Source organism: Medicago sativa, chromosome 3 (genome assembly GCF_051527215.1).
Source record: "Medicago sativa cultivar Bolivia chromosome 3, Bolivia_mono, whole genome shotgun sequence".
In the NCBI taxonomy this organism is placed as follows: domain Eukaryota; kingdom Viridiplantae; phylum Streptophyta; class Magnoliopsida; order Fabales; family Fabaceae; genus Medicago; species Medicago sativa.
Genome location: NC_140751.1, coordinates 79880774 through 79906442, shown reverse-complemented (window position 1 = coordinate 79906442; position 25669 = coordinate 79880774). Strand labels below are relative to the sequence as shown.

The window sequence follows — 25669 nt, the reverse complement described above, 5'->3', positions numbered from 1 at the left end:
AAAGCCAAATAAAAGAGATTCTTTTAAAAGCTATCTAAAATGTAATATGGAAATCAATTGATGTTTGTTTTGATTCCCATTATGATCCCTTTGGTTGGCTTTCTTGTCTTGCAAGCAAAATAACTTTTGGAAGGATTTGTTGAAAGTACTTAGTTGCAAAAATGAATATGATCTCGACTCAAACAAAGTTAACCCCTTGTTTTGATGTTCTTAAGTTAGTTGCATTCATGAATCATGAAATCTTCTTATTTTCAGCTGAACTTTGCAGAAAGTAATTCCTAGACTAAATTTAGGCTTAGGAGAGAAGGGTTATTTTTTATCCTAGCTTTTAGAAATCAAGGCTTGCATATACTACACGTTTATTGAACTTGTCTTATATTATAAAGAAGCTAAGTAAAAAATTTCAACCTTTGAGAAGTTTTTCAATTATCTTCGATGTTGTTAAAATCGAACCGGAGTTAAAAAGTTCAATCTTTATCTTAGTTCGATATGATTTTATAAGACTATGAACCGGTTGAACCAACCGCCAAATTGGTTGATTGTCGGTTTAACCAGACCGGTCTAATCCCATTTTCAGAACACTGGTTCTTTTAGAGCTATCGAAAAGAACACTTTATGGAAGCATGTGAACTAGCAAAGACTGCATCTCTTGGCAAGCTTTGCAAACTTCATATTTTTTGAATTTGGTGCATTTAGTTCTTTGGGTAAGTAAGAAATATAGAAAAAGGAAAACAAAAAAATGGCCATAAAGTACAATGATTGCAAAACTCTTACTGAAGTTACAAGAAACTATGGTCTTCATATGTAACGCTTTCAACATTATATTGCTAAGGTTCATCAATATTGTTGCCTTCTTTAGCTGAAGCACTGGCTTGCAATGCTTCTATATACAAAATTTTCACTAGATTCCTAAGTTTTCGTCGAAAAGTTGGCATCCGAGACATGGAAGACACGATCCCCTGCAACCTGTAGCAATGAAATACCAAATGGGAAGGAGTTGAAACACTTAGCATATGCATCAAGAATGTGGTTGAACTGTTTTTATACTAAGTAGTAAGCAGTTTTCATAAACTATGATAAAAAAATCATGAAATAAGTTAAAAATAGTTTATAGACATGTCATAAACTATTTTCATACATTCTCACATATAGTTACATAAATGATTATGTAATGAGATAAACATTTAGAAATATACCTTCTAATTATAGCTTGCAACTGTGCTCTTCTAACATTGTCATTAGATGGGAAGCCAGTGCTATCCCAATCCTCTGGTATATCGTTTTTGCCTCTCATAACAAGTTCTTTCAAGCATGTTTCTTCACTTTCTTCCAGCTCAAGATTCTTAAGCTGCTCTTTCATGATCAGTAAAGGTCCAATAAACCACTCAAACACTCTATCCTTTGGTCCATTCATCCTTGTCAGTTCTATATCATCAGCTGCAAATGCATTTACATCGAAGCATGAGCATATTTACATATTCCAATGGAATGAAAGCATGGCATGAGCAATAAAAGCAGTACATATAACCAATCCATCTGAATTTGATTTTGCTGAAGTTAGAAGACACTGTAGCAAGGACCAAGCTGGTAATTTGATGCTTAATTTTTTGCAATTGCCTTTGAAAATGCATTCCTCAATTTCCTTTACACTTATCAGACCATCACGGAGGACTATCCGGCCGTTTACCTCACACGACTTGAAAAACCAGTCCCATACCTGCAAAATAACGATTCTTTTCAAGTATGAAAAATTCGTAGAAAATGCTAATTTAAGTCATGTTACCATCACCTGCACAGGTTTATATTGCTGAATTTTCCACTTCATACTTCTCGATTGTTGTAGGGTGTGTTTCGAGTTTTGTGAACTATCTCTCCTATTTTTCAAATTATGATCATTTCCTTCAAGTTTTTTCCTCTCAAGTGCATGCTTTGTATTTTTACGGTATACTGGCCTGGCTGTCACAAGTACTACTTGAAATTAGTGACCAATGTTCGCCGTCGAAAACAAACTTACGTAATATGAGGCGTATTAGCAAAAACACCCTTTCCAACGCTATATCTATTATTGGTTGAAACTCGTGTGAATTCTTCTAATTTGAGAATGAGTACAGCATGAATTAGATGAACCCACACGAACTTCACTTTGTAATAGAGAGTATTGGAAAGAAAATGTCACATAGTATGTTGCTAATACTTTTCTTCAAGAATAATAATTAGTAAGCACAGTAAAAGAAAATGATGGCATGGTAAAGAAAATTGGATAGCACCTGGGAAGGCAGGATCCTTCTCTCAAGTAGAGTAAATCATTCACATATTCATCAAAAAGTGAAACCACAGATACAATATAGGCAAACCCCATCTTCAGTGAGTCCTCCTACAATAAAATCTCTTAAAACTTGCATAGATAGTTAAAATGACAATTGTGAATTTCAGTTAGATGTACCGAATATATATACAAGAAGCTCAACAAAAATTGAAGCATCGCACTTTAACTAACCTGATGGACAACGACTCCACCGTATAGGCTAAGAAAAATACTGACAATGATAGCTGCTAATACAGCACCTAGAACAGCCAAAGGCCAAAGGATGATGGCAAGACCAGCAAATGGGACACATTCAGTTTCTAGGAAAGGTCCCCTTCTTCCAACCAAATCTTCTAATAGTCTCTTCCATCCTCTAAACAGCATGTAAGGGCTCTTCCATATAGCAATTGATGTGATTAAAACCACATCAAAGGGCATCCCAACCAGAATCACCAACAAGCAACATGGTAACAGTGACAATCTAACAAAGAAAACTATGGTTATCAGTGTATTACGATACATGCAAGCTGTATCTCAATGTGATACTGAATTTAATTCAATCGGTCCAAATCTCTAGTGTGTTTATTTTGACATGAATCCCAATTCATTCTGATGAATTGCTACCTAAACTTAGTGTAACTACTTTATTTTATTTTTTTGTCAATCTTGTATAACCAACCACTTTTCTTTTGTTATTTGATATATGACTTGAATCTTCAATCATTACTACGTTCATATATGATGTTTCAACTTATAATTGTTTGTTATGTCACTTGTATTTTTACTTAAAAATGACATTATTATTGACAATGTATCTTACAATTCATAATAAGGTATTCATGATTCAAGTCTTCCTAATCCGAATCACGATTTGATAATCTAGAGAACAATAAAAAATTATCTAAACTCTTAGTCCAGAACATTTCTTTTTTCATACTCAAACTATCAAACATATATTTGGAAGGAACAACTTACTTGATATCAAATGGCTTTTCTTGAGGGTTTAAATTTTCTCTTAGTTCATCCATGTATGAAAAATATGAGTGAAAACAAAAGTCTGTGACATCCTGAACCACTGTACAGCTTGTTTCAATTGTTGACCAACAACCATCCTGGCATCATAAATAAGTTGCATTAACTATAGGATAGTTAAGCTAGAAAAGGAGGATAATTAACTATGGACGTATTTGAGCTAATCTACTTACATAAACATTTGTGAGACTGTTCAAAAGAGTTTATGGAAATAACTTATGACATGTCCATAAGTTTTTTTCTACTTATTTACACAATCTCTATGATAGAATATGAAAGCAGTTTAACTTTTATCTTTTGCTATAGAAATAACATATACATAAGCACTTACATGATAAGAGCTTAAGTTGTTTATCCAAACAGAACCTAAATTACATAGTCATGGTGGCAAAATTTTCAAGGCACTTCTAATCCACAAAAGCAGAAACTAGAATTTGTCTCACTTACAATGAAGCAATGATAAAATTTGTCTTGAACATTTTCTCCAACAACCTCAAAAGTTGAAAGAAGAGGAGCAAAAAAGCCATATCCAATTCCACCTAAAAAGCTACCAACAATACCAACTACCGGCAAAATTATCAAAGGAACCGGCAAACATATCAACACCACAATCTTGAACACTAGTCCAAACCTCTTTGTTCTGTTGTCAAAGGCCAACGATTGATGAGTGAGATTGAGTTGGAACATATGAAACATATAATCATACATGGTTTGCAATTGCAAGTCTAAAGAATTTGGAAAGAAATTACAACCTTGCCACACAATAATATGTCCAAACAACATGTGCAGTCCAAAGTCCAATGATAACAGCTGAATTTCCAGCAACCATAATGGCAAATGCAATTGGACCTATCAATGCACCTGCCAAGATGAATCACCTTATAATGAATATTTACTTTTACAATGCATTCAAGATTAATGATAATCATGAATTTTTATTTATGAAATTATGTACTATTAGAGACTATATAAGCATCCGTACTCTATTTTTTGAAGCACCCCCTTACACACATTTTATAAATGTGTTTTAGTCTAACAACAAGAACATTGAAATAAAAATACAAAAGTGATAAGTGGAAAAGAAAAAAATGAACCTTTGATGATACCAAGTATTAAGAGAAGGAAGAAAAATGGGAGGAAAGAAATAAAGCTCCACAATTTGGTCACTAAACCTGCAGATGAATCCATGATAACATACAACTATAGATGATTTTATGGTGAAGCTTGTTTTTCTGTCTCTCAAGCTTATATTATTATTATTTAAGAAAACCGAACAAGTGAAAACCAATAGAGAATTTGTAGAATTGTTATCAACAACAACAAACAAAATTTCCAAGTAGTATGAGTATATATTCAGTTCATATATTCATACTACTATATACTATTATTTCTTTTAAAAAAAATTAAGAATTTTCTTCCATTTTTTTAAATAAACAAGTTATGTGAGGAGAAAACTATTAAACAATAAAAATTTCTTCACAACTTAACATATTATTGTAAAGTTCGAAATTAATTTTTACATGAATATTTTTGGAAGTGGAGTGGAGAGGGTTTTGAAAGAGAAGGGGTTCGTGGCAGTATGTGAGTGAAGTCACGTGTTACTGTGTAAGTGTAATGTGTTAATCATCCATCTTCCTAGGGTGACTCATGAGAAAAAATAATGATTCCCATCCTTTGTACAGCTATACTCCTCCTTCCAGTAAAGTTTTGAAACATAAATCAAGAAAAATCACGAGTTTATAAAAACGGGAAAGTTTAATGAGGACTTCTGAATCACACTTTAAGCATTTTAAATGGTAAATTATTATGAAAATTTATGCATTTATTATATTAAAAATTAAAGTTTTAACATTTTTTATAAAATAATGTTTCATTAAAAATATTTAAAGAGTATCTCAGGAGCACTCGTTAACAAGATCTTATAAAAAGTATAGAATATTTTCATAAAATAATGATTAAAAATTATTTTAATGGTCAAGATAAAGATAAATATGGTAAAAGTGTTGGATGTCCTACTCACTTATCGAAAGGTAACTTAGAATCAGTGAGCGGCGAAGTTGGAGTAATTTTTATAACGGGGTCGAATACAAAGATTTTTTTGAGGAAAAAAAATTATCTTTTTAAAAATTTTATATATTAAATCTAAGAGTTAAATATGTTTAATCTCTATTAAATTACGTTTTAAAAAGACAAATATATTCATAATTGAATATTTTCTAAGGTTTAAATGTGTAATTGGTCCCTGCACTTTTAACAGATTTTGGCATTGGTCCCTGCACTTTTTTTTTGTTTGGCATTGGTCCCTGCACTTTGTAAAAATATTGGCATTGGTCCCTGTACTTTTTTTTGTTTGGCATTGGTCCCTGCACTTTGTAAAAATATTGGTATTGGTCCCTGCACTTTGAAAAAATATTGGTATTGGTGCCACGTGGCATGAAATGATTGGGACCAATACCAATATTTTTCCAAAGTGCAGGGACCAATACCAATATTTTTACAAAGTGCAGGGACCAATGCCAAACAAAAAAAAGTACAGGGACCAATGCCAATATTTTTACAAAGTGCAGGGACCAATGCCAAACAAAAAAAAGTGCAGGGACCAATGCCAAAATCTGTTGAAAGTGCAGGGACCAATTACACATTTAAACCTTTTCTAAATAGACTAATAACGTAGTTTTCAACGTCATCAAATAAACTATTTGTATTAAACTATGGTTCATTTTATTTGACTATTGATAATTTAATTGTAAAAAAATACTTTCACTATAGTTGTAGAGACCATCAATCTCAAAATAAGATAAAGAAGTTAGTTAATCAGTAATTATTTTTTAAAAAATGCTAACAAGTGCCTTAAAAACACATGTTAACAAGACTAATGAAAAAACTTTGTTTTGAAAATTGTACATTCAATGCATTGAAACTTTAGAAAATAACTTTATCTACTTAAAATTTATCAATTATTTTTATTTTTGTTGCTAAAAATAAATTATTTTCATTTTTATATTAGGCTAAAGTGCACTTTTCTCCCCCTAACTTTCAAAACGTTGCGATTTTGGCCCCCATGTATGAAAACCACAATTTTGGCCCACTAAGTTTTAGCCCCTTTGCATTTTTTGTCCTTTTCAATTTTGACCGGTCAAAGCCTACGTGGCATGCCACGTGTGTAATTATTTAATTAAAAAAAATAAAAAATAATATAATTATTTTTTAAATTAAATAAATGAAAAATTAAATTAAAAAATTAAAAAAAAAATACATTACAAATCCTTGGGCTTCTTTTCTCGCTGGAGAACTTCAACAATATAATTAGGCTTAAGAACTTCAACCAAGCACACTACATCAGCCATCCTCTGTATTTGCTTGATGCTATGAGAAACCATGATGAGTGTCCGCAACTGTGGACCATATCTCACGTTGTTCGCAACTGTCCCTTCAAAGAGAGCAGGGAGCTGAAAGAGCATGGCGACCTTACGGTGGAGGGAAACTTCTAGTGGTTGTTTTCTTTATACCTCTTCTTCTCTCTGGATCGAAACAGATTCTGCTTGTTCCACTCTTTCACGATCGATTCTACACCTTCGTTTTTCTTCTTTGATTGCTGCTGGTTCGAATTTCTTCTATGAATCTGTCGTCAGCTTGTGGTTTGGATTTAACCGGCTTAATTTGTGTGTTGTGGTTGTCCTTGAATGAATTCGAAAAAGCTGATATGGTTTTGTATATGATGATTTTCGAAATTGATTGTTGTGAGAAAAAATGGTGTTTGTGTTCATGTGAATTCATTTTGTTGCTGTTCATGTGAGAAAAAATGGTGTTTGTGTTCATGTGAATTCAGTTTGTGTCGGAGAAGAGACGGAGGATGAGGTCTGCGGTGGAGGCATTGTTGAATAAGAAGGAGGTGTCACCGGCGGTGGTGGTTGGAGAGTGGCGGTGGGTGTTTTGAGAGGAAGAGATGAAGAAGAATAAGAAATAAAAATGAGGGATTTAATTTTTTTTAATTTTTTCCTATTTTTTAAATTTTTTAATTTAATTTTTCATTTATTTAATTAAAAAAATAATTATATTGTTTTTTATTTTTTTAATTAAATAATTACACACATGGCATGCCACATAGGCTTTGACCGGTTAAAATTGACCAAAAATGCAAAGGAAGGGGGCCAAAATTGTGGTTTTCATACATGGAGGGCCAAAATCGCAACGTTTTAAAAGTTAGGGGGAAAAAGTGCACTTTAACCTTTATATTATTAACAAGTGTCCCAAGTGTATAACAAGTGCCCTTAGCAAAACCCTTTTCCATGTTTGCTTCGCAAGAATAAAATTGATCTCTCATGTTTGTGTTCCTCTTTTGGGATTCCTCTTCACACTGTTCATCGTGATCAAAATCAACGAACATTCATTTCAATTCTTTTTGGCCGATGGATACCCCCGTGTTTGGCGCCATCCAACCTCCGTCGGGAAGCCGCGACGATAAAGTAAAGTCACGGAAACGTGAAGCCGAATCAGAACCGGAATCAGAATCTGACTCGGATTCGGAATCTGAACCGGAATTGATAGCAGAGTCGGATTCAGAATCAAAAGTGGAATCGGATCCGTTTTGGTTTGAAAAGATAGCAGCAGAAGATCTGAAGGAGAGTGATTTCGCTGACCGTTATGATAAAGACCCTTATCCTTTCCATTATATGTGTCCGAGCTTTGTGTACATGAATCCTGCTATGAAGAATCAACGACAGAAAACGAAACAGGCCGTGGCTGATTACTTAAAGATCACTGAAGACATAAGTCCCTTCGATGCTATTGATGTTCCACGAGATGCAAATGTATGTGGCAATAACTTTCCCAAACCCATGGACCTTACCGATAATGATGCCACCGTCTCTCTTCTCAAACGCCTCTCGCAGAGTGCTTTGGACAAGTACAGTAGCGACAACCAGGTTCTAAACTACTTCACCACCATTCTTATATTTTATTCTTTCATTCATTATTCTTATTCTTTCTCTTCTTATTAATTTAGGGTATCAAGTATGAGTTTCATAAGCTTGTCAAGGCAACTAGGTGCCGTATTCCTCTTGTTACTTATTACATTACCTTTCAAGCCAACCATGTTCATGTCGATCCATCCAACTGCCCCGCTACAACTTTTCAAGCCCAAGTCCAGCACAAAATATCAGGAGAGGCTCTTGTCAAATCATGTTCCATTAAAACCTCTAATTAACGGTAATAATGTTTCTTCTTTACTATTATGTTTGCTTACATGTTTGATTATTATGGTATTTTAAATACTATTTCAGCCTAATTTCTTTTCAACAAAATCACAATGATGGAATGGAATGGAATTTGTAGTTCATAGTAAAACCAGACTAACCTCTAATTAGTGAATATTTAGGTGATCTTAAGAGCATGTTGATTTATGCTGGCCAATATGTTGGTCTCATCAAGGTAATTTTGTCTTCGATCTGTTGAAGTAATAATAAAGAGTCTGACCTTATAAAGCACTAATTCTTCAAGTAGATTGTCAAATTTCAAGTGAGAGTAGGTTCACATTTAGTAGCTTTGTCAAACTGATTCTAAGTGCTGTCCGTCTTACAAGTATGACTGTGACATGTAGCAAGCAAGCATATATTATATCATATTCTTTGTCAACCTCAAATGTAGTTTTGTTTTCCTTATTTTACCTTGGCAGCTCAATGATCTTAGAAAAATCAGTAGCAACTAGCAAGAGATCGTCTAGAAGTTGAACTCAGCTGCTGTGCTGGGATTGGTATAGAGGGCATTCAATTTCCGTTACAAAGAAAAATGATTATCAAGATGGCAAGTGGCAACCATGTGTACCTAAGACTCAAAGATCTGAATTCATATACAATTACGTGTAACATCATAGTCTAGTTGGATTGACAGCAGAACTCAGGTTTTCTTTAGATACTAACAATGTTCATAGTTGCCACCCGTTTGAACTCAGGTTAGTCTAACATCATAGTCTTTGAACTTGCTACCCGTTTCTTCCTTTACCTGCAAGGTACTAAAATTCATTGGAATAACTTTATGGCTGAAATTTATGTATTATTTTAAACTAGACATGCAAGTTGCATGATGCAACCTGGTAAATATTTTATGAGACATTTATCATCGTTGTGGTGACTCAATCTTACAAATTTTTGTTACATAATGATTGGTATATAATCGTAGCATAATGCCACTGGTGATTGCTATTTTACAATTCTATCTTTCAAAATGCTATCAGCTCAACATCTAAGTTTATATGCAGAGTTCTCTTTTTATATATTTTTGACTTCTTTCATGACATAAATGAATTTATCAATTTCATGGATTTGAAAATATATTTGCCTACTTTGAAGAATCAATTTCACACAGCAACGACCACAACCGCTCACAATTTAAAATCTCACACTATAGATAGATTGTAGCTCAAATTGTATTATGGTCGACCATTTATAATTACATTTCTTAATACGTGTAAACTGTCTAAAACGTCATATAATTTGTTATGAAGAGTAATTAACACATTCAACACTATTCCAGCTTACTAAATACGTTATTTAATATTGGTTGATTCTCATTATCATAAATGTAAATCAATGGAGGGATAAACCACTCAGAATAGTTTGAGGAAAGAAACATAAAAAGTGCACCCCTCAACAAAATAAAAATAAAAGCTTAATATGCTGAACTTACAAATTCTAAGCTACCTGTTGTTATATCCCAAAGATTGACTGACATATAGCTATTTTTAACATTTTGACAGTTTTAGTCCCTTTAAAACTTAGTTAAAGGACTGGCCTCTGTTGATAATAAAGTTATAAAGGCATGCCTCACTTGAACATCTAAAAATAGTGTTTTATTGGTAGTATATTTGTGACTGTCAATCTAATGTGCAGAACGATTAAAACTTCGTTCATTGAAAATAGAATGCTTAATGACATTGATCCTCCAAAAGAATTTAGGATGGTGTAAAACAATTGAGTTCTGCCTCCTTCAAAAATATTGTCTAACATCAATACGTTTGTGAGATGGAAATAATTTGAAAAGAGAAATCTTAGTTAGCTTGTGAAATCAGAATATCAATTGATATACCCACCAGGAGCCTTCAATCTATATTAACATTCTCTTATGTACAATAATTGTATACATTAGAATAGTAGTGTATATCAGCTCCAAGCTTACAACATGGTCTGCATTAATATGCTATTATAATTGCTGATAATTATGTCATCTCTACACATGTTTTCACCCCTCCACCTCTCAAGTTAAATCTTCATGGATGAAATGATATATCCAAGCCTGAAGCCTCTACACATGTTTTCTACTGTATATTCTTTCCACTGAAGCTACAAGACTTGCCCAGTTGCCTGTCCTGAAATTAAGAGGAACCAATTAATTAATCGTTAAAAGATATAAAACCATATCCAAGATCTCTACCAGAAGCAACTATGGAATCTGATTCTAATCTTACATATTCTGCTGTCTTGGTTTCAATAGAAACTGTTGAAGATTCGGAAGCATGCCTGTTAATGGATTGATTCTGATCTTCTTCTTCCATGAATTGGTGGATTCGATAAACTAATACTTCGGTTTGAGTAATCATGAATACTAGCTCAGGCATATTGTAAATTGGTTTGTGTAGAATGCAGAATGCTGCAAGAGCTGGGAGGACTGCGACTGCAATTAGCTCAGTTTACACCAATATACAATTCCCAAAAGTGAAAACAGAAACCAAAGTTGGAGTTGTCCACAGAAGAGTGGCTACTGTTGATTTTGCATGTTAATTTCCATTAATGCAAGTTCAAAACTCTCATGTTCTTCATGGTCTCTGATGTCATTTTCATTCTTGCTTCTGTTGCTTCCATAATTTTGGAGTGTAAAACTTTTTGCATGTTGGCCAAAGGTGTGTTACACACCATTACCAAAGTTGGGACAGGAAAAGGCAAAAAGGGAAGGTATCCAACCCATATTTATGCATAAGATGATCAAGGCGAAAACGATACATGCAAGAGAATTGGTGCAGTTGGAGTAAGGATAGACATTAGCAAGTTTTGTTTTGGATTGATAATAGGAACATCTAGAAGGATCAAATAATAAAAAGCTATATATCTACAATATTACCTTCCCTGATGTTTGTAGAGTAACTAGTATAGTGACCCGTGCCAAGCACGGGGAAATAAAAAACTTTTTTTATCAATGTATAGATTTTATATTATGTTATCTTAAAGTTATAAGTGCGGTTATAATTTAAATTTGATATTGAAAAAAAAAATCATCTTAATTTTGTTTATTTTGTATATATTTTGAAATATCTAAACATTGCACATAATGATTAAAGTATTTGGAGTTATACTTATACTAATTATTTGTAGTTTAAGATGTAGTCATTCTTAAACTTAGCAAACGTTAAATTTTTTTATATAATATAATAGTCAGTGTCATATGTATACACATAGTCTGTGAATGCAAACGTTGAATTTTTTACGTGTGTGTATAAATATAGTTTGGGCTACAGAAACGCCGATTGTTATTTGTTTTTATTTTTTACAACACCAATGATCTAATGTAAATATTGTATTTTAGGGTAACAACGATGTAAAAAAAAAAGGTTCCGCGTATTGTTATACCTGAAAAGTGCATCAATTAAAAGTCAATGGCAGGAAGATCTGCTTATATAGAAATTGCATGCCCTGTAATGACCAGTACGCCTTACAAAGAAATTAAAAATAAAACGACTTCCAAACAATATACAACTTTAGTTTTCTAAATTATAGCAACAACAATTCTAAAACATAACCAATGATCATACTTTTCGAAAAACTTCACGATACACAACATGTGTGGTCTCCTTGCAAACATTATTATCTTCATCCAAGATGAGCAGCTTCAGACTTTTTCTAGAAGTAAGTCAAGAGACAGCGACATAGAGTTATCCATGCGTGAACACGGGCTTAAGAAGATAAACTCCCACTCGAGATAAAGATTGACCCTGTCTTTTATTTATTGTCATTGCAAAACAAAGCGTCAATGGAAATTGCATGCGCCTGAATTTGAAGGGTAGTCTTAGATCACTCTGAGTAAGATTCATCATGGGAATGAATACCCTGGTACCTGCACTTTTTCCTTTAATTACAGTAGCAACTATCGTGTTCTTCCCTAGATGTGTAACTGTCAGCCTCGTACCATTACACAGTCCATTGGCCTGATCGATGTTTCTCATCAGCATAACTGGACATCCCACCCTTAGTTTCAACCAGCGATTTGGAATTTCAGAGCTCTTAATACCATTAAGAAATTTCGTTGTGAACCACTTGCTTTGGACATCAGAATTTTCATCTGATCGACAAACAGAATCAGAGCTTAAATACTCTTTCTCTTCACCTGGAATCAGTGACATCATATATTCGTTAACATGCTCAATTGAATCAAGCATTGGTGCGAATATTCCCCTTTCTTGGAAAATAGTGGGTCACCAAGGTTATCATTCAAATCAGGATACACAAAGTCTATAAGTGACATAAACTGATTTGTTGTGTCCGATATGAGCAAATCTTCAGGAATTTCTACCTTCATTTCACCATTCTCATCCGAAGCGTCGTTGTCGTCTCCAATTGAGAGTATCCACTTGCCAAAATTAGCAATTTCTTCCTGCTCTGCAGGTACCAAATATGCACCCAATATCATATTAAGAGTAAGCCTCAACACATTACAATAAACCCATATCTTTGATGAATTGATTGAGGCATCAACAATATCCTGCCTCGTTCCTTTTCGGACAACAGGTAATATCTGCCTGAAATCACCACCTAAAACTACTGTCATTCCACCAAAAGGTATAAACTCGTTTAGGGGATCATTCTTGGACACGATATCATGCATTGATCGGTCAACTGCCTCAAAACATCATCGGTGCATCATTGGAGCCTCATCCCAAATTATCAACTTTACAGCACGCACCAGGTCTTCCCTAGGACAATCCTTTTCCATCGTAAGCGATAATGCCTCATTACTCTTAATAGGGACTGTCAGCGTCGAGTGCAAGTGCGAAGTACTTTTTTAATGTATCATAAAATTTTGTGATGCAAGTGTGAAGTACTTTTTTAATGTATCATAAAAAAAAAATTGAAAATTAATTTATACAAAGTTAGTGAATATTTAAGTTTTTTAATATATAAATCAGTATAAATTTAAAGTAACTTTAGTATAAATTATAAAGTTTTTTCTGACAAAAATTATGACTCGTAATATTGTGTACTTTTTTGTAAAAAAAAGTATTATATAGTTGTATTAAGATATTTGCTTTTACAAATATAACGTATATATGTGTACTTTACAACTACTTTTTATTTTAAATTAGTATCTTTATCCTAACTAATAAATTGTTTATGGGATAGAGTAGTTCAATTGGTTTGAGTTAAGGAATAAAGAGTTGCAGGTATTGGGGTTATTCAATGTAGTACATGTACAATATATGAAGTATAATATAATGGGTTGCATTTAAATGAGAGCAATGATATTTGAATAACCATTTGCTAAAAACTTTGATAACAACCTCCTTTTTCTCTTTATTCATTGGTCAAAAACAACGGAGAGAGAAAAAGGAAGAGAGAGTAAGAATATAAAGTGAGTATGAGAGAGGAAGTTGTCTAAAAGTTGTCAAAAAAGGTAGAGGCATCAACACATCAACTCACGCTCTCTTTCTTAGTGATTTTTCTTTTAATAATTTAAAGAGAAATGATATTTGTACAACCTTTTTTGACAACTTTTAGACAACTTCCTCTCTCATACTCACTTTATATTCTTACTCTCTCTTCCTTTTTCTCTCTCCGTTGTTTTTGACCAATGAATAAAGAGAAAAAGGAGGTTGTTATCAAAGTTTTTAGCAAATGGTTATTCAAATATCATTGCTCTCATTTAAATGCAACCCATTATATTATACTTCATATATTGTACATGTACTACATTGAATAACACCGTAATTCCAAAAGGCTAATGCTCCTCTTGCTATCCCATGTTCTCTCCCAACATTTTACTCAAGTCTAAATTGAGAATTTCTCAATGAAAGATGTTCTCTCTCTCTCTCTCTCTCTCTCTCTCTCAACTGTGAGTTGCGATACAACCTCTACCATCAAATATACCCATTTATGTCTTTGAGTACTTCTCCTCTCTTCAATCTTGATTAGGATACCAACACATCTCTCTCGTACTAAATGAATTTGAAAGATCAAATACTCACATCTTGCTCACATTAACTCCTCTTTCTAGCTTGTTATTTTTGCTTTTTCGTTCTCTTATAAACTATTTTCTCAGATCTAAGAAACGGTGTGGCTAATCACCGAGTTAACCCGCCTGTATGACCCGTATTCCGCTTTACCCGAGACCTGCCCAAATCAAGTCCAAATATTGTCGGGATTGGGTCTTGTAAATACACAATCAATTTCATTTAGTAAGTAATTTTTCAGTTCGAACCCGCCCGATGCTCTACCCTAGAATGAGTAAATATTAATGTAAAAACTAATTACTAACACTTGTCATTAAAAAAAAGACAATTGTTTCAATCCCTCCAACATAACAATATTTGCACCAAGAATATATTACATTGACATTTTTTTTAAAATAACTTATATTTACTATTGTCAAATTCACCCTTTGAAAATGGTTTTTGATATGATCTACGGTAGCCTATGTTCCTATTACGATTGACTTGTGGAACTTAGGCATGGCAATAAAACTTGTACACGCGGATACCTGATTGAGCTCATTTTGATTTGACGGATTTTCCCCTTTGTTTGGGTTTGGAATTTCTCAATTTCAAAATACGGGTATGGGGGCGGGTAATAGAGATATAGATACACACTTCGAACTCGTACCAAATGTAGAAATATATTGATATGTAGCATACAATTCTCTAAATATTATCCCGACTTTTGAGATATTTTTGAACATTTAATCACTGTAATCGTTACCCTAGTTTGAAATTGACTAATTACTTTATGGAGAGGTCTGTTGATGCAACTATGGTCTTGGTATTTTCCTGCCTCAAATGGAGTAGATTAATAAAAAAATGGTGGATATTAATTTCTTGTAGTAGGTTCGAGTTTGGGGAAAATTCTACATTTGGGGCGGGTTCGGGTTTGAGGATGAAATTTCTCGTTACTCATCTGTTTCAACACTTCTTTTACCTCATGTTCTTGAATCCAATGATAGTAGTTATACTTTCTATCCTCCTCTCTAATGTCTATCATGTCCGAGTATGGTAATATATATCTCATAACCTTCATTAAATAAGTTTTGAAAAAACTACTTTCATTTACCCTCTTCCTTTTTAATACACTTCACTTTATCCATATATATTTTCTTTCTTTCTTGTCCCTTAGAAATAATATATATAAACTTTTCGTATAACCCTCAAAAGCTAGTATTCGTTTTGTGTTCAATGTCTTCTTGACCCCTTTCTTAGCTCTCTTATAATTTTCCTAGATATTTGTACTTTTGCACCTATATCACACTTCCCTTTTTATTCTCACTTTAATTTGCACACTTTGGTTCCACCAAGATTCTTAACTCTTAGCTAGGTCCAAAACCTATTAATTCTCTTAGTGCCATCTAGTTCCACGTAGCATTTTCTCTTCTATGTAGCTTCACACAACCTTCCTTTAAAATCTTTTGTAGGAAAACACTTTGTTTTTCATCCTTTAAATACCACCACTTGATCCTTGTATACCAACTGTGGCATATCCTCTTCGCTCTTCTCTTAATACTTACATCCATAACCAATATTATATGTTGGATAGTCAAACTCTCTCCAGGTAAGTTCAAACAAATCTTTCTGTTAGAATTTCTACTAAAAATAAATCTATCCGAGAACATGACATCTCACTCTTGTATGTAATAAGATTCCTTCTTCTTTTCCTAAAGTAAGATTAATAGAGAAAAAAAATATAGGATGGATTTACCCTATGTATTTATCTCCCGAAGGCTATACCATCATTCACGCCTTCAAAACTTATCAAACACTCCTTACATACCCATTTAGATCCCCTCCTATAATTTTTGTTCTCCTTGTGGCATATCTTGAATCAAGCCTTTCAAATCCTTCCAAAATTTTACTTTAGAATATTATTCCAACCCTACCTAAAGTGTGTAAACACTAATAAGATTAATGATGTCTTATTCAACTACAAACGTGTGGCCTACAGTCCAATCTCCTATCCTCTTTACATCCACAATATCCTTTTTTTATTCCATATCCAACTTTTCCAGTGTATCAATGCTTAAATCTTAAACTATCCAATTTTTTTGCCTTTTCATCCACCCACTTAGTTTCTTGTTGGCACATAAAATTCATCTTCCTCTTAGTCACAACGTCAACAATTTCCATATATTTGCAAGTAAGGTTGCCTTTATTTCATGTTCTAAAATGCGTCCTACTCTCATGAACTAACTTCTTTACCCACACTCGTTCACAAAGATTTGGAGACCCTTGCTTATTTTTTACTGCATCCAAGCGGCGATGTATCCATGCTTCTAGGCACTGACCTAGTGTTAACACTATTATATACTCAGTCTATATCATAGAGATTCAAAGTGTTTCAATTAAATTCAAGCGTTCTAATTTTAAACAGTAGAATTTATTCTAAGTCTTAAAAAATTTATAATATAGAATGTCATTTAATTATGTATATTTTTAAGTTTTTTTTTTTTTTTAAAAAAGTTATGTGTAATTATTTGTTGATCCAACCCACTGAAAACCGACTCATCCCGTGAACACTTGTAGGTGTGGATCCAAAAGCATGTTTAACAACACCAATGTCCAAATATATATATATATATATATATATATATATATATAATTCTTTTTTTCAGGGAAGATCCAAATATATATATATATATATATGAACACATATGGTTTGACCAATTTTTTAAACTTGCCATTCTACACTTATTTTACATGCATTTAGAATGGTGAAAGGAAAAAAAACCAAAATAAAGTGAAAGTCAAAAGTGTTTTATATAGCGAAAAATTAAAATCCATAGAAATTAAAACTTCAAAAAAGTGAAAAAAGAAAAGAGAAAATATGACGAACAATAGTGAAAGAAAGCAATAGAAGCTGTGTGATTTGTTTTGGCAGAGAAGAAGAAAGAAATATATTCTGATTTGCTTTCTTGTAATCCTCATTTTTTTTTGGTTACAATCCTCATTTAAGGCTTTGCAAACATTTTAATTCAAATATTTCAATATTAAAGGCCAATAAAAAATTTCATTTAGTATTGCATACTTTTAATGCTTGACATTATTGCATATCCATTTGTTTCCTTGTAGAAAAAAAATCAAATTCATGTGTAATTATTATAATTTTCAATTTATTTCCTCAAAAGAAAAGTTAATTTTTAATTTTTATTAATTTTTTAACTTAATGTGGATCATTGAAAATTCGACACCTGGATTAGGAGGTTAAGGTTAAGCTACACATGATTAAAAGTTTAATATTTTGGTTTTGGAAAATTCTCAACTATTTATAGTTTAGAATAAATTTGGGTTTTTATAATTGTAACACATAAATATGTTTATTTTATATGTTTATGTCTCAACTTTGTAGTGTCGTGTGTAACTTTTCTTATGTATAGAGGGACTAATATTTTCAAATGTCAAGGGAATAACACAATTTTATTAAATTGATTTTTTTTTGTACAATTATTACATTGTTTTGATATATCTTAAAAGTGTCAAGGGATTAACATATTTTAAAATGATTATTATTTAAGGAACATTTTAAAGAAATTAATTAAAACAAATGACTGAGTTAATGTAACAATTGTCAATGGATTAAAATTATTTAATAAATATTATTGCACAAATTGATGCCGCGTGTAAAGTTTGGTGAGAATGTAAAGAAGACACGCCATGTATATTTTGCATTCTATTGATTCTTAATTGTATCTATAGGAGAGAAGATTCATAATATACCCAACAAACATATTGAACAGAACAAAAATAGATACAGACTATAACACATGAAACAAATAATTGAATTGACTGGAATATGAAATAGATACAACTAAAATACAAATTTGTGATCTCCCGTTACAGTGACATGAATCTTTTTACCCTAACTCATTATGTATAAGAGTAAGCGAGCCTAACAAAAACTTGAATCTTTTCACCCTGAAAAATAAAACATGATAGTTCCATAGTTAGAAACATGATAGGCACAAAAAAAAAAAACAACAATACATAACCTACTATTAATGATTATTATTAAGGATAAAGGTTTTTAAAAAGCATTGCTTAAACCATGGAATATCATTTTGTTTTTCTGAAGGACCTTGGAATATCATTTGAAAATCAAGATATTTCCCATTTTCATAAAATATTGGCAAACAACGATTGAAAAAAGAAGCAAAGAACCAATAAAGAAAAGTGAATAGAAAATATAAGCATTGTGATTTGCAATTCTCACTTTTGTGGTTGCTCTTTCTCCAAATTCTCGATTTACACCAGTGTAGGCTCTCTCAGAAATTCCAACGGTGGTATCACATCCCAGTTCAATATTGTGGGGGGGCCGGAGTGGTTCTTGGTGATGGATCACAGACACAGAGATCATGACACTTAATGGAGAAATGTTAATGTGTCAAGTGTGAGTTAAAATACTACATTGTAGGAAAGAGTTAATATGAGAAACATATAAGTGAGATGACTCATATACATAATGCCTTAAATTAAAATAACATTAAATGCTCCTTAAAATTTTAGCATGACACGTGTACTATCAAAAATCATCAAGCCAAATATTTATAATAAAGATATAGATTTACCTATTTTATTTTATGTTATATACCAATAAACCATTTAGTAACCAAAAAATATATACCAATAAACCATTTTAATGATATTACTAAAGCAATAACAATCAAGCACATTTAATGTCATATATACATAAATTTAAAAGCATTAATCATGAGAAATTTCATGAGTGTAATTGGAAAGTTCTAATATGCAATTTTACATTTCTAAAATATTTATGGATTCACTGTTGTGTCTTAAATTAACATATAATAATTTTGTGATGATAAAATTATCTAATTTTATTAGTTATTGATCATTATCACTTGTTGACAACAAATTGCTAGAGATAGTTGTTTTTAAAGTATTAGGAATGTTCTCCCTCTATACTCGATCACCAATTTTCCTTCTATATCTTAACATATAATACATACATACATATATCATGTTACTACCCCTTTGAAAACTTCCACCTAGAGAAAGAAAATCATCAAAATAATTAATTCCACAAAAAAAAAAACCTTAAAACAATATTGTCATCCACCAAAACAATTTTCAATGAGTAAGGATGTTTATCTTTGTTTTATCTCTCACAAGTCATAGGTGAACTATTTTTTTTTCCAATGTATGAAATGATATTTGAGTGTCATTTGACTGTAGACGACAGAAAGAACAAACAATAGACAACTAAACAAATGAAAAATGGTGATAGGAGTGTGTGAAGTAAAATTATTATAATCTTAAGATCAAGTTTGTAGACATATTTCAGTTTCAGGGGTAAATTGTTTTTATTACTGTTTACAACAATAAAATAAAATAAAATAGTTTCCACTGTTTTTTGAGAGGGGATAGTATCTCGTCTTGACCCAAGAAATATAAAAAATATTAAATATAATTAAATTATATGGTAAAGTTTTTATAATTCTTGAATAGCTTGTTTGGTAAGATATTAATGCAGATATTATTTACTTATTTAAGAGATACTACCACATCTCTACCATATTAAAACATTATCAAGTTAATGTCTAAGTCCAGAAGAATAATAATACAAACTTAGATCAAGAAACTATCAAGTCCAGGTGAATAATAATAGAAACATTTTTTCTGAGGAAATAATAATTTAAACTTATAAAAACTTTTTTTAGGTAATAATAATACAGACTTACGAGTATAGTGATATAATAATATTTTTGAGGAACATATTTTTCTTTGAATTTTACTAATTTAGAACACATATTTCATTTTTCTTCCTTGTCATTAAATGCAAAATATATCCCTTTAAAATTAGTTGACACAATTGATTCTTTAATCTTTGTCTTGAATGCTATGATTTGCATACATAATTGATTGAGCCAAAAATTAACAAAATAAAAAATACTAACAAAAAAAAAAACAAAATTATCTACTATATAAAAAAAAATCTCACAAGGCACATGATTCAAACAACGAATCTCCAAATTTCTTTATTCAAATAGGGATACTGAGAACGAATTCAATTGATGAGCGAGTTGATCGAGACATTTATAAAACAACAATAACAGTCGAAAGAAAAAACTCAATGAATCAAATAGCAATAACAACGAAAAAAATCAATGAATCAAAACCTATATTCACAGTGAGTTGATTCAAATTGAAAGGAAAAAAACTAAAAATTGATTCTTTGAGGAATTCATGTACTATATAAAAAAAGATCTCACAAAGTCATATAAAAAATATCTCACAAAATCATAGGCACGTGACTTGAACATATACTCCAATTTTGTTTTTTTGAATGTGAGATATTGGGAACGATTCAATAAATGAGTGTCATATTTGATTCAATAAAAAAATGATAATATATAAACATCATTTTTTCAAAAAATAAAGTAAAAAACACAAAAAAAACATAAAAAGATAAGCAATTAAAAGAACACGTAATCACATGAATCGAACAATGATACTTGAAATTTCTTTTTTTTTTTTGAATGAGAGATATCGATGACAATTCCATTAAGTGAGTGCCCTATTTGATTCAAAGAAAGAGTTGAGATAATAAAAACTGTATTTTTTCAACAAAAAAAAAAGATAGAAAAAACGCAAAAAAAAAAGGAAGAGAAATAAGGAATTAAAACAACATTGTTTAGTTGATTGAAATAAAAATAAAATCAAAACAATCGAAACATGATCGATGTTCGGAGCCATTTGGTTCGTAAAGAGAGATACAAAGACAAACATATAGAAAAAGTAAGGATACAGGAAGGAAAAAAAGACAATTGGAGTTGTGATGAGAAAAATTTGCTAGCCCCTAATTTATATTAGATTTTACTGTGTAATTTCGTAAAATTACAACATTTACCTTAACCAATTGTATTTGAGATCCTATCTTAGCCATTAAGCAATGTATTTTAATTTTTTTATTAAAAATACGCTACTATCATTAAGCAATACATTTCTATTTTAATTAATCATAGTCAAAGGAAGCACTACAAAAATATATTCCTAATATAACTAACAATAATATGTTTTTATGTTTCCTCAAAAAAGAAAAAATAATATGTTTTATTGTAAAATTATATTCCTAATATAACTAACCATGAAAGAAAGACGTTTTTTTTATTGTAATTTGGAAACTTAATTATTACAAAAGCATAACATATACTGGTATCACAAAAGCATACCATGGTACATATTTTTATTATTATATTGTTATTACTTTTTTTTTTCTAACAAAACTATTATCATTATTATCATTATATTCTTCCTAAAAAAATTACTACGAAATTAAACATAAATTTTGGTCCAGCTTTTTTTTAAAAAGTCATACATTTGAAATTAGAAACAAAATCATTAATATTATTACTATGATTTTTTTTTTGAAGAAAATACTATTACTATGATTATCATTATAATTATTATTATCATTACCTAAAATAAAATCCCAAAATGAAACAAAACAATGTCATCTTATTAATTGCCAAACTCACCAAATTGCTTGGTTTGGCTCAAGGTGCCACGTGGCGATTGAGAAAAACACTAACATATTAAAGGAAGAGTGACACATGTCAACACCAAAAGAATAGAAAATCATTTCCATAAAAGGCCATGGAACAGGTCGTAAATTTATATTATATAGATAGAAATTTTAAATTTTCTTCCGTTTACTTTTTGAATCGCTCTAATGAAAATTGACTTACATGCATAAAATTTGAAAATCTATCACTGCTTATAGGATGAAAGGGTGGGGAAGGAACATGCTGGGAGCGATGGAAACAGACAACCAATCCATGACGGAATAATTGTGAAAATTGTAAAGGCCGTTGAATTTAGCTATATGACTTATCTATATAAAACATGTACACATTGCACCTTTTGAAGCAAGGCTTGTTTAAAATATGGATGACTTGATACAAAATTAGCAAGTGTACTAACTTATACCAAAGTAATAAATAAATTCGTACCCTCACAGACTATTTTAACTTCTATGTAGAAATGACATTAATAGTTAGGATGTATAAATGGGAGGCGCACAGGGAAATTGACTTGGTTTTTTTTTTAAGCCAAAATGGAATTAAATTAAAAAAAAAAAAACAGGATGTACAAGACTAGGGGGACATGTACTTGACCCAGTAAACCATAAAAGCAACTCATAGCCGATGATACAACCCATAGGCAATTGACTTTGTTTAACAACATAAACCGTTGAAAAGATTATTAAAATTTGGTTTTAGAAAATTATAAGAAGAATGGTCAAGACCTTCGAATCATCTGATGTTATTATATGATAATTTGCACCCCTTTCCAATCAATGTCTACCTAATTTAACGATAGATTAACAAAATAGTTTTACTCAATCTCTTGACCTAAAACCCTCTCCTAAGGTAACAATCCTTTAATCTCTTAAGTGAATTCAAAACTGTTGGAGGTTTTAATAGTCCATTAATCTCTAAATCATAACCTAACAATTGTCTATCTCTAGCTTAATTAGTTAGGTTAACCATATTTCCTAGATCATCTAGCTTAATTAGTTAGGTTAACCATATTTCCTAGATCAGATTCAAAAGTCATGGCTAGTGGTCATTCAAAGTCCATAATAAATTTATACATTCAAGAATGTTATGGCAGCATATTCCACGGAGTTCATACAAATTATGAATCCATACAATTTACATCAGATTCATTTAAGGCTCAACCACAAGGAAATTAGTTACTCATAGTTAAAGTACAAACAACTAATTCAAATGAAGGATTCACTATATGTATCGGAGGACTGACTATGAGTTTTGACGGTCGCACACTGGTTCTCCAGTGCTCAGCTACAAAATATGCCTTTTTCTCCCCCAAATTTCGAACCCTTGCATCAGAAACACATTTGCCTTTTATTGATGCAACAAAATTGTTCCCCGAAACCATAAAATCGTGGCCTGAAATCTCAAAAATTCAAATCCAGCTATAACAAACTAGCAAAATTGTGGCACAATTTAGTCAAACCGCGCCCCGAAAAATGTTGTACCAACAGTCCTGTTTTGGGATCCAAAATTGTGGCCCGATTTGTTGATTCTTGTGATGGCTTGATTTTCTTCTCTTTTTTTTTCCAGCTTCAGAGACCATTATTACATTGAACTCATCCTAATATGCGTAGAGAACAACTAACAAAACAAAGATGACATAGTGTCATCACAACCTCAAACTTACATCGTGTATAAAATATTTTCAAAGGTGGAATCAACAATTTAAAATATTTTCAAACATTGAGTTTTAAATATACTTTCATACTTTATTTTCTGAAGCACTCCCTTACGCACATTTTATGTGTTTTAGTCTAACAACAAGAACATGAAAATAAAAATACAAAAGTGATAAGTAGAAAAGAAAAAATGAACCTTTGATGATACCAAGTATTAAGAGCAAGAAGAAAAATGGGAGGAAAGAAATAAAGCTCCACAATTTGGTCACTAAACCTGCAGATGAATCCATGATAACAAATAACTATAAATGATGTTATGGCAAGCTTGTTTTTCTGTCTCTGTAGCCTCTATTATTATTATGTAAGAAAACAGAACAAGTGAAAACCAATAGAGAATTTATAGAATTGTTATCAACAACAACAAACAAAATTTCCAATTAAATAGTATGAGTCTCCATTCAATTCATATATTCATACTGCTATATACTATTATTTCTTTTAAAAGAAATTAAGAATTTTCTTCCATTTTTTTAAATAAGCAAAGTTGTGTGAGGAGAAAACTACTAAACAATAAAAATTTCATCACAACTTAACATATTTATTGTAAAAGTTCGAAATTGTTTTTCACATGAATATTTTTGGAAGTAGAATGGAGAGGGTTTTGAAAGAGAAGGTGTTCGTGGCAGTATGTGAATGAAGTCACGTGTTGATGTGTAAGTGTGATGTGTTAATCATCCATCTTCCTAGAGTGACTCATGACCAAAAATAATGATTCCCATGCTATGTACAGTTTATACTCCTCCTTCTAGTAAAGTTTTGAAACATTTAAAAAAGGATAAATCACGAGTTTATAGAAAATATAGTATATTTTCATAAAATAATGATTAAAAATTCTTTTAATGGTCAAGATACAGATAAATATGATAAAAGTGTTGGATGTGCAACTCACTTATCCAAAGGTGACTTAACTCATGAAATTGATCCCCATTTTAAAATCATCCCGTTTTGATCCATTTTTCATATTTTCATATTTTTTACTAAACAATAGTGGTGATACATTTTAAATGATATGTCATACAACTTGATGATATGGAAGGATCAATAACCATGAAATTATTAGAAAATCCTCTAAAACCATCAATTAAAGTACGATATATCACAATTTTTAAATTCAAAAATATTAAAAAGGATCAAAATTATGTGATTTTAAAACGATGAGACAATTTCGTGAGTAAATTAAAATAGAGACTAAAACTGTAATTAATCCTTGATTTTATTTAATTATAAAATAATGGTATTCCTTCCATCTCAAAATAATTGTCTCTTTATCATTTTTTGTTGTCTCAAAATAATTGTCATTTTAAAATATTAATATAGCATTTATTATTATTTTTCCACTATTATATCATTATTTATTGAATTTCATCCAACTTAGTACTTCACTAACTACAATTTATAAGAGTATACTCCCTCCATCCCTATATGTAAGTCTCTTTTGCTTTTTTTACATTTCTTAAGAAAAGTTAGTGTAATTAATGTGTCTATTTTGTGTGTTAATATTACAAAATTGTCCTTTGTTTGTATGTGTATTAAATTTGACTTTTCATATTTCAAGACAACTTAGTAGCCTTAATTAGAGGTATGTTTAGAATAAAAATAATAAATGCATCTAATAATTTCAAAACAAGTTTACATTTAAAGACAAAAATAAAGTCAAATAAATGTTTATATATAGGGACAGGGGGAGTATTAGTAAATAATACTAATATTACCATTGAAATCAACATGATTAATCATTTTCTTAAAAATTGTGCATAAACCGTAAACGGTTACTATTTTAAGACATAGGAAGTATGCGCATATGAATGTTAAAGTAGCATGGTCGGGTAGAGAG

The 25669-nt window shown here is 31.2% G+C and overlaps 2 protein-coding genes across 5 annotated transcripts; one reads left to right on the top strand and one right to left on the bottom strand.

Moving 5' to 3' along the window:
- Window positions 1-740: 740 nt before the first annotated feature.
- LOC146940660 (putative membrane protein At3g27390) lies at window positions 741-24363 on the bottom strand. 2 transcript variants are annotated; one of them, XM_085754380.1, is made up of 10 exons: window positions 23972-24363; window positions 4090-4198; window positions 3785-3977; window positions 3281-3417; window positions 2498-2786; window positions 2268-2374; window positions 1790-1952; window positions 1522-1717; window positions 1197-1437; window positions 741-966 (listed from the first exon to the last, which is right to left on the bottom strand). In XM_085754380.1, the coding sequence occupies exons 1-10, from the start codon at window positions 24063-24065 to the stop codon at window positions 828-830; spliced, it is 1668 nt and encodes a 555-aa protein (XP_085610506.1). In that variant the 5' UTR covers window positions 24066-24363; the 3' UTR covers window positions 741-827. The 2 variants fall into 2 exon arrangements, with proteins under 2 accessions (XP_085610506.1, XP_085610505.1); XM_085754379.1 differs by lacking the exon at window positions 23972-24363 and adding an exon at window positions 4432-5012.
- On the top strand, window positions 7627-11668 carry LOC146940661 (uncharacterized). Of its 3 annotated transcripts, none has more exons than XM_085754383.1 (3): window positions 7627-8262; window positions 8343-8545; window positions 10971-11668. In XM_085754383.1, the coding sequence occupies exons 1-2, from the start codon at window positions 7747-7749 to the stop codon at window positions 8541-8543; spliced, it is 717 nt and encodes a 238-aa protein (XP_085610509.1). In that variant the 5' UTR covers window positions 7627-7746; the 3' UTR covers window positions 8544-8545; window positions 10971-11668. The 3 variants fall into 3 exon arrangements, with proteins under 3 accessions (XP_085610509.1, XP_085610507.1, XP_085610508.1); XM_085754381.1 differs by lacking the exon at window positions 10971-11668 and adding an exon at window positions 9012-9471; XM_085754382.1 differs by lacking the exon at window positions 10971-11668 and adding an exon at window positions 8715-9002.
- Window positions 24364-25669: the final 1306 nt, after the last annotated feature.